At 37.8% G+C, this 12,924-nt stretch overlaps 1 protein-coding gene across 1 annotated transcript in view; it reads left to right on the top strand.

Moving 5' to 3' along the window:
- Positions 1-363: 363 nt before the first annotated feature.
- The window catches only part of LOC104080514 (connector enhancer of kinase suppressor of ras 2), a gene marked incomplete at both ends in the record, with an annotated part of 48,966 nt that continues 36,405 nt past the window's right edge, over positions 364-12,924 (top strand). The window contains 3 exons of the mRNA XM_009582930.1: positions 364-489; positions 7,135-7,194; positions 11,957-12,025. Coding sequence (XP_009581225.1) covers positions 364-489; positions 7,135-7,194; positions 11,957-12,025 — 255 coding nt within the window. The remainder of the gene's footprint in view (positions 490-7,134; positions 7,195-11,956; positions 12,026-12,924) is intronic.

The following is a 12,924-nucleotide window of genomic DNA, read 5'->3' on the forward strand; positions in this document are numbered from 1 at the left end:
GCTTGGAGCTCACCACACGCTCCCTGCGTGCCTGAGTACAGCTCGGAGGCAGGGCACCTAACCCTGAGAGCGCATGGGAGCAGCTTGTGCAGTCCCTTTTTCTCTCTGTGCAGATGCAAAAGTGTTTGCCTCTTGTTCTTCCCTGGTCTGACGCTGTGTCAGTTCGGGGTCATCACAGAAAACGGATTTTGTACTGAGCTGCTGACTGAGGCCTTTCCCCCTCATCCTTCATTCTCTCTGCCTTGTAGATTCAGCAATGTGATTTAATATGAACTTTAAAAATGCAGTGGTTTATGTTGTAGATTGATATGCAAATAGTTATCAATGGTATGCTTATTGTGACATTTTATTTTCTTTTTTCTTTCCCAGTGTAAAACTCTCTCTGGCGTCTGTGATCACATTATCTCGCTCTCTTCTGATCCGCTGGTTTCCCAGTCTGCTCACCTTGAAGTGATCCAGCTTACAAACATCAAGCCAAGTGAAGGGCTGGTAAGAAGTACGCAGTTAATCAAACCCATCATCCAGGATGAGAAAGTGAATTTTTTTAAAATAAGTTGTATATATGGAAAGGAATAGGACATTTTAGCCTTTTTTATTTTAAAGTCTGAAAATAGTTTGATTTCTTTTGCTAGTTTGGTTTCTCATGCAGCTGGGCCAACAGGGAAGTATTTTGTAAGGCTGACCGATGTATGCAGAGAGTTTAGTGAACAGGAAGAAATGAGCGAGAAGTTCTTGCCATTTATACCAGCTTCTGAAAAATGGTTCAGATTGTTCTAGGATCTTGAAGTCTGAAGGGATTTAAATTACTAAGATCAACTCAACCAAGAAGTTTGCGTGGGCTTATGCACAAAACCTGTCAAATTCTGGAATATGCTTCATAGTGTCTTTGGGATATAAAGCTATTTTATAAGTTATTCAAGGGCTCTACAGCACTGCTGAGAAGTAGCTTATTGAATTTTATTGCAAGAACTCTGCATGCTTAATCAGTTGCTTTTAAAGGCTCAGTGCAGCCATCGCATGTTGTTCAAGAGTTGACCATTGATCTTTTGTTTACTCAAGTATCCAACACTCACTGCATGGGAAAAAACAACACTGATAACAATTACAGCTCTACAACTTTGCATCACTAATAATATCTCTTCCCACAATTCTTGGCGGTAGTAGAAGGTGATCAGAATACAGTTAACCATTTTTTGCCTAATGAAATAGCTTTTGCAACTTCTGACCAAGGTTATTCTCATTCCGTTTTCTTGAGTAAGAAGGACTACTGCTGTGCTTTTTGCAGCAGGTTTTTGAAGTTGTTTGGATGGTGTAGTTTTGAAGAGTATTTTGGTTTGTGGGTTGGTTGTTGTTGGGCTTTGGATTTTGGTTTAGTTTTTTGACAAATTTGGTATGCCAAGGTATTTACAGCAATTATACACTAAATTAATTTTCCACTCTTTCAGCAAATCACAATTAAAATATGAGAAAAAACCCAAACACTTGGATGAGTAAATATTGCCCCATCCTTTGTTTTAGTCTGCTATTTGTTTTTCCTTCCTCCACTGGCTTTCTTTTTTATCTCTGAATCCATTTCAAACTAGTCCTCCAGGATTCTCTCCTCCCTCTCTTTCTCCTGTAATTTTATCTCTTCCACCAGCTCACTGCAGTCAACCTTTCAAAATCCTATCTTCTGCTGTAATGAAGAAAATGTTTTTCCCCTTTCTCTCAACCACCTTTTTTTGGAGTTCTGTCCATTTTTATCTGAGCTCTTCCTAATTTTCCTTTCTGTCTCGTGACTGTTATTCTTTTTTTCCCTCATTTAAGTCTTTCTGTAGGGTGGTGTCAACCCCCAGTGACTGAAAAATGTTGAGCAGTATTTTTGTAAATAAGAATGTGTTTCGTGGGTCTGTTCCTGCTGGGTAGCTGATTAGATAGAGAATCTCTTCCCCCTTTGTGCCTCTGTTGTATACTCTTTGTCTGTCTTGTGTGTTTAAACTGGAAGTTCTTAAGGCAGGGTTTTTTCTTTTAATACGTATTTGTGAACCAGCTGAACAGGGTCTTCATGCTGACTGAGCACTACCATGTCGTTGTCATAAAAATTATTATTATGTATTTTTTGAAAGTGGAAGATACCAACTGTGGAGTATACGAGCCTATAGAAAGATACAATGCTATTTTGATATGGTCATTTTTTTTCCCCCTTCATCCTTGCCTGTATGCCACTATTGTGTGGCGTCTGTATTGGGCTGTCTCCTCTAGATTGTGAGCTCTCCAGAGCAGGAACTAAGGATGATATATTTGCGCCAGGAGGGTAAATATCACACCTTTCAGTTTGTTACAGTGCCAGTCTTACTAACAGATCATCTTTGTCAGGTTGCTCTTGGTACTCTGTATGAAAGCGTTGCTTTTGGGTAGTTGGGCTTTTTGTTTGTTTGTTTGTTTTTTAAACTAAATCTTTCAACTGAGATACAGCGAATGCATAACAGTACCGCCCTGTTGAGTGCTAAGTGTGTCAGTTTAAGAATTGATGGTGGAGCTTGGAGTTGTGAATATCCTCTGCACATCAGGAGCACTTGGATGAATGTGAAGCTTGATAACTTCTGGACCTTATTCCAGGATTTGTGCAATGATGGAGGTGGAAAAATGGATTATGTCAACTCTCTTGTAGATATTTGACCCACATGAGAGTTCTGTGCTGACTTTACCAATCACTAAATAAAATCTTCTATAAAGATGGAAGGACTTCAAGTAGAAGGAAAAGGACAAGGATGGCTGCTAACTGGGAAGTTTTTTTGTCACCTAGCATAAGCAGAATATCTAACATGTCTCAAATTTAATATCTGAGAAGCTAAAGTAAATCAGGGAGAGGAAAAGGAAAGAAAAGAAGGAAATAAGAAGTTTGGAAAACAATGCTATTTCCCTAAACTCATATGGTAAATACAAGACGGAATTGAGAAAATGGTTGGAGTTTTTATGACTTAAAACACATTGGACACTATCAGGATGTTTTAATTAGCACAAAGAATTCCTTCACTGTGTCTGACCTTTTTTTTTTGTGGAAACGTAAGTATCGGTCAGAGGTAAATGTAAATTGCCAGACTAATACCTTAATGCAGAAGGAAAAGGTAATTGTGTTACAGGGTTTACAATGTCTTATAGATATTAAAACTGGTTAACACCTATCAGAGAAACAGACTAAATAACCTGGCAAGCAGAAAATGTTGTTAGGGTGTGATGTGGGGAAACTCTTGTGTACTGAGTAAAGGAACATTATGGGTGGGTGGGTTTTGGTATTGCTTTTTTTTTTTCTTCCCTCTATCCCTGGTCTGTTGCCCAGGTGTGGTTATGTGACTGTCTGCATACGCGTATCCTCCAGTGAGTGTTGCTGCAGGAAGAGATACGGCCTGCAGTGGTTGTGAAGTAAGGGTGAAAAGGGAGTTGTCAGAGTAGAAAATTCTTCTAAAAAGCTCTGAAATGGATTAATGTGATCAGCTTTGCAATCACCAGCATGGTTCCATGAGTAATCACATCTTTTTTTTTTCCCCTTCTTTTTTCTTTTTTTTTTCCTTTTTTTTTTGAGGACTTGGAAGTTGTTTTATCTGTATCATGAAGCAGAATTTAATTTTATGTGTTTTTACACTATTGATGTTCTAGAAAGAGACAAAACTGACTAGCTTAGGTAGTATCTTTTGACAGGAAACAGACTTAAAAATAAAACTGCTTGACTGAAATCAGTGAGTGTATTTAGTAAAGAAGTACAATACCATATGCTTTTTGTTAGCCAAAAAGCAGGTAACCAAGTTATAGCTACCACTTTTCCTTGGGAAGTTTTTTTTCAACAGTCCCTTTCTATTTTATTTTTTTTAATATAGAACAGAATGTCGGAGAACTGTGGCAAGGGTTAATCCTGAATTTCAATTTTTCCTGTTCATATTATCATTTTGATCCTAGTCAGTTCAGGTAGTATGATATGATTTCAGGTAGCAGCCGTTCACCTAGCTTGCTAGATTCAAAAATGCAGAGGTGAATACACCAGAACATGAGATTGACTATTCTGGGTTCCTCTTTGCCTGCTGAATCAAACACAAAATGAGCCTGTTGTGTGAAGAAGCACTCATAAAATACAAGTCATAGATACAGCAGAGTGTGGCAGCTGGTTAAAGGTGCACTGCTGGCTGCCTAGCTAGAAAGTATTTTCCACGAGTCTGGTGTACTGCTGTTCCTAATATTTCTTCTGAGTTATTTGGCTTGAAATATTGGGGGAGCTGGGAAAAAACTATGAACACGGCTCTGAGAACTGCTTGGGGTTAAAGAGGCACGTGCAACTTTGGGGGACTCCATTAAGATGATGTCACAGTGAAAGAGTAAAAATTCAGTTATATGTGTGTGATAAAATGGAACCAGCGTCTTCTTTTCTTTTCCATCCAGCATTGCATAAAATATGTTAAAAGTATATCAGATTCTGTTTTCATTTTTAAAAAAAAATAGAAAGAAAAGAAAGAAAAAAAAAGATCAAAGGTACAAGGTCTCTTTTCTAACCCTTAACTGAATAATATTTTGCAGCAAAATAAAATGTATGGTTTGAAATTAGACTTCTACCCATAACTGACCAGGAAGGACAAGCTGGCATGTAATTAAGCATGAGTTACCCTATCTTTAGTCTAGGTGTACATTTGTTCTGGATTCCTGGGTTGGTTACCTTATGGTTATTTTAATCATATTAACCAAATTATCTTTCCTTTTATTTGACCTAACTGATTCTTGTAAATTCATAGGGACCATGATGTTATCTTTGTATACCTAAGAGGTGTATCTGCCAATTTGTTTCAGTACAAATGAACAGCACACACACTAATCTCCCCTGTATTCTTGATCACTAAAAGTACTGTTGATATTGTGCAGCCACAAGGACGCAGAGCGGGGAAAACTTGTAAATATCTATAGTATTCTTATTTCCATTCCAGATCAAACAATAAGCCAGAAACATTCTCTTCTCTGTACCATTTCCCATATATTGTTCACTTTAAACAAGGCACAGTGGAACGTGGGTGAAAGCATAGCTCATCTTTCTGTTGCAAAATGTTACCTCTCCCCATTTAAAAGCTGTTTTGTAAACAGAATTGTGTTGGCTCTTGCAAAATTAATGTGGCATAGTACTAGTGTAACATTTATTAATTTTGCACCTCTGGAATAAAAATAATATTCTTTTTTTTTTTGCAGCTTCCCTCCTACCTCTCTTTCCAAATGCGTGCCAAATCTTGATCTTAGCCTTTAAAGAAAATTCTGCAAAGATTCTTTCTCCTCTTTTGCTTCTTCAAAGTCTTTTAAATTTCTAGAAAAGACTGGATTAGATATGAGTTGCACTCCGCCACGATGACCTTACTATCCTTCAGAATAATGCTTTGCACAAAACTAAACACTGTGTAACCATTAAGTATGAGACTTTATCCTCTTCTTTTACCCTGACATTTTAAGTTGAAAGCAGTAACTCGCTGTCAATAAAAACAAAGACGAGAATTTTTTCAGAAATTGCTCAGTATGGGGACCTGACTCATAGCTCCTGTCAGCGTGAAGTCACCGTGATTTCAGCTCTTGCCATGTTGCAGGGTGTATAGTCAGGTCACTTAGATCCAGATCCTGAGAAGGATTTAGGCCTTGGTTTTTGTTGGTTTGGGGTAGGTATGAGTACTAAATAACAGATACTAATGTATCTCAGCCTCTTGTGTGGCTCATTATTCTGTCTCTAAAATGTGTATATATTAGTGTTTCCCTACCTCACAGGGGTGTTGTGAGGATAAATGTATAAGAAATTGCCATTCTGTATTTGAGATAACTGAATTAAGCAGGGAACTACGTGCATGGAGCCAATCAATGGAAAAATTGCTGAAGGTGCATAGAGGAGCTGGAAGTTGAAGAATGATGCTACAGGCTTCCTATCTGTGTAGTAACGAGCAGATTCTTGCTTTGTTCTCTTCTAGCTGTGACAGTCCAACATGACAACTGGATTTGATGCCATAACTGCTACGTATTGTGCAGAGCAAAATAGGAGTTTAGTTTTGAGCCCCCTCTCCTGAGAAACTCATAAAGTCCCTTTTTTTTTTACTGGGCATATCATCCACTTTGTTAAGTGGGGGGTACTTCCTTGTCCCCACTAGCAAGACGTCTGTGAGTTCTGGTCCCAAATTGGATTAGTCCAACTGATACGTCTTCTTTGCCTCTTTACCATACTTAATCACCAGTGAATGCCCCCTGTTCCTCAGCTAGGAACAGACTTCTTTGTGGCGCTCTGATTAAAAGGAGAAAAAGTAGGTTATGGAGATAATGTTTACTCAAGTGCTCAATATTTACCTGCTTTCTATGAATTGATTGGGGGAAAGGAGATTCCTCAGAAGTTGTTGAATGCTCAGTGTATGCCAATTCTCTCTCCTTTTTTCTTCTCTCACTGTCTTAGTGGATGCTGTTAAAATGTTTGAATTATGACTTGATGAAAAGACCCGTGCAGGAACTTCTTTCTGTTCATAAGCTATCCCTCCTTTTCCATATATTTTTGAAAGAAGTGGGATAGCTAACAAAGTTAACTTTTATGTTTTCATCATTGAGTTTTATAGGTGACCTCTTCACTGAGATGAGTGAGGCTATCAGAAAGTCTTAGAGCCATTTTGCAGGCACATTTCAGAGCATTGGTTATCAGTTTGAAAGTTATGTTTGCAGCATTGCCTACCAGAGATTCCAGATCTTTTGAAGTCTTCTGTAGATTCCAAAGCAAAATGGAAGTATTGGTCATCCTAAGGCAATTTGTAATTCTGGGTTTTTTGTAATCAGGTGTTGTTATATTTGTAGTTGAAGGAGTATATTAAAAAAAGTGGGGAGTATTTATGGAGATGACTGTGGTAAAAGTTTTAGTTTGCTGTTGCTAATTAGGGCCAGAATAATTTGGGCTGTTGTTCTCGAAATGTATCAGAAAGCACTTTCCTAACCAGAGACAAATTCCTCGTGGCGTATATTAAAAGTCCACAAATCTAAAAAAAAAAGAAAAAAGAAAAGAAAGGAAAAAAAAAAAGGCTTTTCTTTTAGAGATATGCAAGTTATGTTTGGATGGTGATGGTTTGTGAAACACTTTAAAAATTCTTTCCCATGATGTCTTTTTCTTAGGGTATGTACATTAAATCAACATATGATGGTCTCCATGTAATTACTGGAACAACAGAAAATGTAAGTATTGTTAATACTGTATGTTCAGGCCTGGAAGCCTTTTTGACCTTACCTGTGGTTTATGCTTTCTCTTTGCTATAGACTACATTTTGCTTGCCAAAGTGTGCTAGTTGGCTGTTGAGGACCAAGAGCATGTTGGACAGCAGAAACGCTTGTGCTTTTTTACCTCAGAATTGAAAGAGTTGTTCCCAGTTGAGGACCAGGGGAATCAGTTTTGATTTGTTGTTGCAGACACCTAAAACGCTGCAGTTGATCAAGATAGGAAGTAGCTGTCTTGGAGTTACCTTGCTCTGTGAATAAAAGATAAATGTCTTTATTATGTATAGGCTGATACACTGGAGTTTGCTGCAGTATTAGACAAACAGCTTTTATATTTTCCATCTATCAGGCTTTATTTTGTAGTAAATAAATGCATGGATATGAGGACACCCCTTCACATTGAGAAATAACCATACATTTCTGCATGAACTTCTGAGTAATGCTTATAGAAAGGAACACTTATTACCGGTGTACTAATTGTCACTGAAGGTATTAAACAGCAAGCAAAACATAATAGACTACTTTTCAACTGCCTTTGAAATACAACCTCCTTTCCTTGTACACCATATTTAGAGAACTGGCTGTCTGTTAGGAAGTAAGCAAAATGATCGTTTTGCGGGGAAGGACTTCTATCCATAGTCTTCAGTGGACATGGAACAAACCACTAAACAAAACTGAACTGTTCCATAATGGTTTAGGTAATTCCTTTCAAAGATTTTGATGGCATTTTCTGAAAATGAAGCTGCCAGAAATGTTTGTTTTATCCTGCTACTGTGTCATACTGTGGAAGGTGCAAACTACCTACATGGTATTTACAGCTACAGCCTCTGATCTGGAGTGAGGTTCTGTTAACATCTCAATAAAATAGCAATACTGTTTTCATCCCTTCATAGGAACTGCAATCTGATAGCCTTTCTTCTTTCTTTTTTCTTCTGCTGTGGGCAGGATATCCATGGATTATACCCAATAGATAATATCTGTTGTAGAACTTCCGTGAATGCCACCTGTCTCAGAATAAGGAAAATGTAAGGAATTCCAACCTTGGAATCAAAATTCTAGGGAGTCAGACCTACAGCTACAGATATCATCAGTGAAATTAGCAAAACTAAACAAAAACAACAGAGCCATAGTTAAGTTTAATCTAGAAAACATATGAAAGAAAGAGGATGGTTTATACAGTTGAATTTCTTCAGATTAAAAAATGAACCATTTGTCTGCATGACTTACTAATATTGGATTTAATTTCCCAGGGGCAAAGATAAAAATAAAATCTTAATGCATTCCCTCAAAACTCCTATCTTTTGTGATTCATGAATATAATTTAAAGCCACATCAGGAAGCTTCAGTCGTGATGACTTTTCTGCTTTCGTTACTGACTCTCTCACTCACTGTATCACCCTGGAGGTGCTCACAGCAGACCGAGAAACTGCAGTCTGCTATCTAGGGAAAAACCTGTTGTGTGTTAAAGCGTTTGTGAAAATGAGTAACGCCTTAGAGAAAGTAAGGTGTCTCCTGCTTTTAAACATACAGCTGCACAGCTTCCTTTAACAACAACAAAAAAAAAAGGTAGGATTCTCATAGGTGGGAAGAGGAGGAGAAACATCTAAGCAGCATGGCCAGAGCAAGGTCGTGATAGTGCAGATGTGATCTGACCTGTTGATGTTGACATGTTGACTATTTGTGATACAATTTAACTTCTAGGAAACAGTAAGGATCCAAATTCTCTTCCCTTTGAACAAAATTTTGTGGCTGCCTTCTTTCCAATTCTGCTCCTCCAAGTGAGATATTGGCACAACTTTTTGTCTGACATTTTCCTGAAAGATGACAGAGAAGCACTTGTCTTTTTAATAAATACAGTAGCATGGCAGTGCTAGCCGCATTAACATAACATAGTAGTTTTTGTAACCACAGTTTTGCTTTTTCTGTTTGCCATTCGAGGTGTTTGATGTCCAGCTACAAAGCCCATTGGAGTCTGGATTTTGCTGTTCAGCATTAGGAGTCATCTCTCCCACACATCGGCCCTGCAGTTCATCAGTTCAAAGCAGCTGAGCTCTGAAACTTGAGCTGTGAGAGAGCAGGGTTCCTCACAGGTCACTGCCCCATAAGAGCTTCTCTCTGGTGGTCCTGTAGCATTAGAGCAAGCTGAGCTTTCTGGTTCACGTCTTCTCTCTTTTGTTTGGAAGTAACAAATCTAAAAGGTGTATTGGTCCAGCAAGAGATTACAGCTTTCTTGTTGAGTAGCTCTTTTAGACCATGTTGGAGAGATTCTTTTAATTCACAAAACAAATGCATTCTTCAAATAAGGCCATTTTTTAATTTGGTTTTCCAATAGAAAAGAGTATTTTCTAAAGTAATAGCATACGGTGCATCTCCAGCAGGAGTGTAACTTTGAAGGGGGTGCTCCCAGTGTCCCCACTTACTGTGCACTGGTTGAGTTTGCGGGTTGCCCTTAGATCTCAGGGAAGAGAAGCCTTTCAGGAGAAATAACACGAAAATCTCCACTCTGGACAGGCAACAAATGTGCTCCAGGGGGTCTAAACTGGTCTTTCAGACAGTGTGGGTATACTGGGGGAATGGGATAAAGACAACATTTAGCCTAAAACTAAATCTATTCTGAAGAATAATAAGCAGATTCTGAATACCTTGTATGGTATCAATGAGTGAGCCTCAGCGACAGGTACTTCCATCTGTTGTTCAACTCCCTGTTGAACCAAATTACCAGCTAATAAAGATATAGCTGTGATGTGACACACTTTGTTCCTCCTAGTAGGACTTCTTGAATGGATGTTTTGCTTAGTGATCAGCATATACATCTAAAAAAAGAAAGAGCTTATCAATTCTCCTCTGCTTTCCTTAAATAGTGATGATAAAAGATACTATTTCTTTACAGCAAGGTCTCTATTCTTTACTTGGGAGGAAAAACCAGTAAGGAACAAGAGTTGCAACCTGTTCATAAGACCACAGCCTTGAGGCTCCTGTAGAAATGATTTTTACCTGACCTTGCAGTGTGTTCGAGGCATAATTGCAATGAGTTTTTTTAAAGTAGACTTTTCCAATTTGAAGATTCTCAGACCATATTTACTGGCTTGGCAAACTGCTACACAAAATACCTGTTTTATCAAGATTTAAGCTGCAAGTGCTGAAGTCAATACAGGAGAAAGTTTGTATCATAATACAGTCCTGTAGAGTTCAAGGGTAATGACACAAGATTCACTTGCATTGACGTTTTGAAAGTCTTAGGTGTAACTACATCTGAGCTAAAATAGCAGTATTACATAGGAGGGTTATAAAGATTGTTAGAGGTATGAATGAGTAAGCGTGAGTAGTGAAATGGCAGGCAGAAGATAGATCATTAGAACATAATCACCAGTGTTAAAATTTTTCCCCAAGTCACTCAGCCTTTAATGCTGAAATAGTGCCAAAAAGTCAAGGCTGCTGTTCTTTATGTAAGTAAAATTACACTTTTACCAGCCCAGCTTGATTTAGGATGTTCTGAGCAATGTCTCCTAGGACTGAATCATGAGTGACCCTTCTTTCATTGGGTCACTTGGATATCTTCCATTTAAAGACTGTCCTTAACTTAGGCCATGAATTATGTGGAATTGTACTAAAAAGTCATGGTATAGCTATGGGACATATATTTTGAATGGGGATGTGGTACATAGGTTATTACAAACAGTCCACATTTCAGGCCTGGAGCATATTCTCTAGATGAACTGTTATCTCACCTGAAAATGAATTTAATTTCATTCCTTTCTGTAAAGTTCATAGTAGCTTTTCAGAAACCTGCTCCTGAGCAACTCGTTTTTTTTCAAACTGTCAGTCTCACCTTATACCTATAAGTTGATTAAGTGCCTTCATAGGCTGGCAGCCACAGTATTGAGAGAAAAATCAAAGCGTTGTCACTCTGTGGAAAGCTGAAGGAACTTATTTTCCTCTAAACATAGGGGTATTTCCCTCAGAAAACAGTTGGTCTACTGTAAATATAGAAGGCAGAAGAAGGGAAAGTTTGGGGGGGGATGTCACTTTATGGGGGAGGGTTGGGATTTTTGTTGTGGTGTTTTTAGTTTGGATTTTTTGTTGTTGTTGTTGGGGTGGTTTTTTGAGGCAAAAGCAAAAAAGAAAACTACTTTGCTTTCTGAAAGTGTGATCTTTGTAGGATTTTGATGCTGGTTGCATTTCTTTCACCCTAATAATGACCCAGAAACTAAGTTACCATGTAACTTATATGATCTTCCTAGCTGGTACCTAACCTGATCCTCTCTCCTTGTGTACTGTTTGAAGAACAGTAATTTACTGAAGTTCTCTGCAACATATTGAAACATTGTAGAATAAAAAGGCAATATTGTGAAGTTTGTTTTTGAGGAATTGCCAGTTAGTCTTGATAGGTTCAAAATTTCAAGGCTCAAGAGATATCAGGCAGGTTAAAGAACTCTTTTGGCAGCATGAAATTAAAAAGAAATCCTTAGGACTTGGTTACCCTTTAATAAAAAAATATTCATACCTTTCTGAACATTTGATTGTATTGTGTACAATAGTACAGATTATTTTTCTCCAACAACAATGAATTGATTTATTAAATATTTCTTTAATTCTTTATTTCACAGTAGAATGTCATTATCAGTCTAACCTGATTTACATAGCTTAGCAATCATACTGCTGAAAGAGAGATGATGACCAGTAAGAACTGTATTCTTTATCATCTCTTTTATTTTAAATTCAGTCACCTGCAGATCGGTGCAAGAAAATCCATGCTGGGGATGAAGTGATTCAAGTTAACCACCAAACTGTGGTATGTATGACTACGTTCTGTGTCAATTGGAGATAGAGGTGTCATGGAACATCAGCATGTGTAGAGAAGCAATGTGTAGAAAAATGTGTTTTTATAAATCATTATTTACTCTAACATCTAAATTTTCCTTTCTTCTTCTGAAACCACATAGTTCTTAAGTTAAATCCCGATCCTCTGAGTATCACTGGAGGTATCAAATTAGGCTAAATAGCTGTGGCTTGGGAGATAAGTTAGGGTGTTTTCTGCTTACCCATGCTCTATTAATAAACGGTGTTAGTGTAATAGAAGCTTTGGGTCGAAGGGATGCAGGGAGTTGGAACTGTTGTGCCCTTGTGGGTTTAAGACCAAGAGTAATTCCTGGAAGCTGGAAAACTTACTTCTTTCCAAACCTACTGGAATGCGTAGAACATGGTTTTCAAGAACAAAAGCACGTAAAATTCCCATAGTGTGCCTAGGGTGTTTAGCTTAATTTAAATACAGATTTTTAAACTCGGAAAGTTAAGATGAAACATATCTTTCAGATATGATAGGCAAGAAAACTAATACCATGCAAATTGCTCTTTGTGTGAACAGGTGCATGTTAGTTCCTGGTGATTTTATTTAGGATTGGTGAACTGTTAAAATAAAATTACCTTTTCTAAGGTAAGGCTTGGTAACAGAAAAGAGCAGACTGTCAATATAGAAAGCAACTATTCTTTTTCCAAAGTATAAGGTTTCTTAAGAGTGGTGAAAGTCAGTATGTGGTATTAATTACATGTGTCCTTGCAAGCAATTTAACTGACAAAAAAAATCCTGGATTGCCATTATTAATACATCAGGCGTTTGTTGAAAGTGTGTTTTGTCATTCCCCATGGGGTTCAACTTCTAGCTTTAGGCCATTGTACATCATGTCAGCTCCT

The sequence above is a fragment of the Fulmarus glacialis genome, unplaced genomic scaffold (genome assembly GCF_000690835.1).
Source record: "Fulmarus glacialis isolate BGI_N327 unplaced genomic scaffold, ASM69083v1 scaffold28178, whole genome shotgun sequence".
Lineage (NCBI taxonomy): Eukaryota > Metazoa > Chordata > Aves > Procellariiformes > Procellariidae > Fulmarus > Fulmarus glacialis.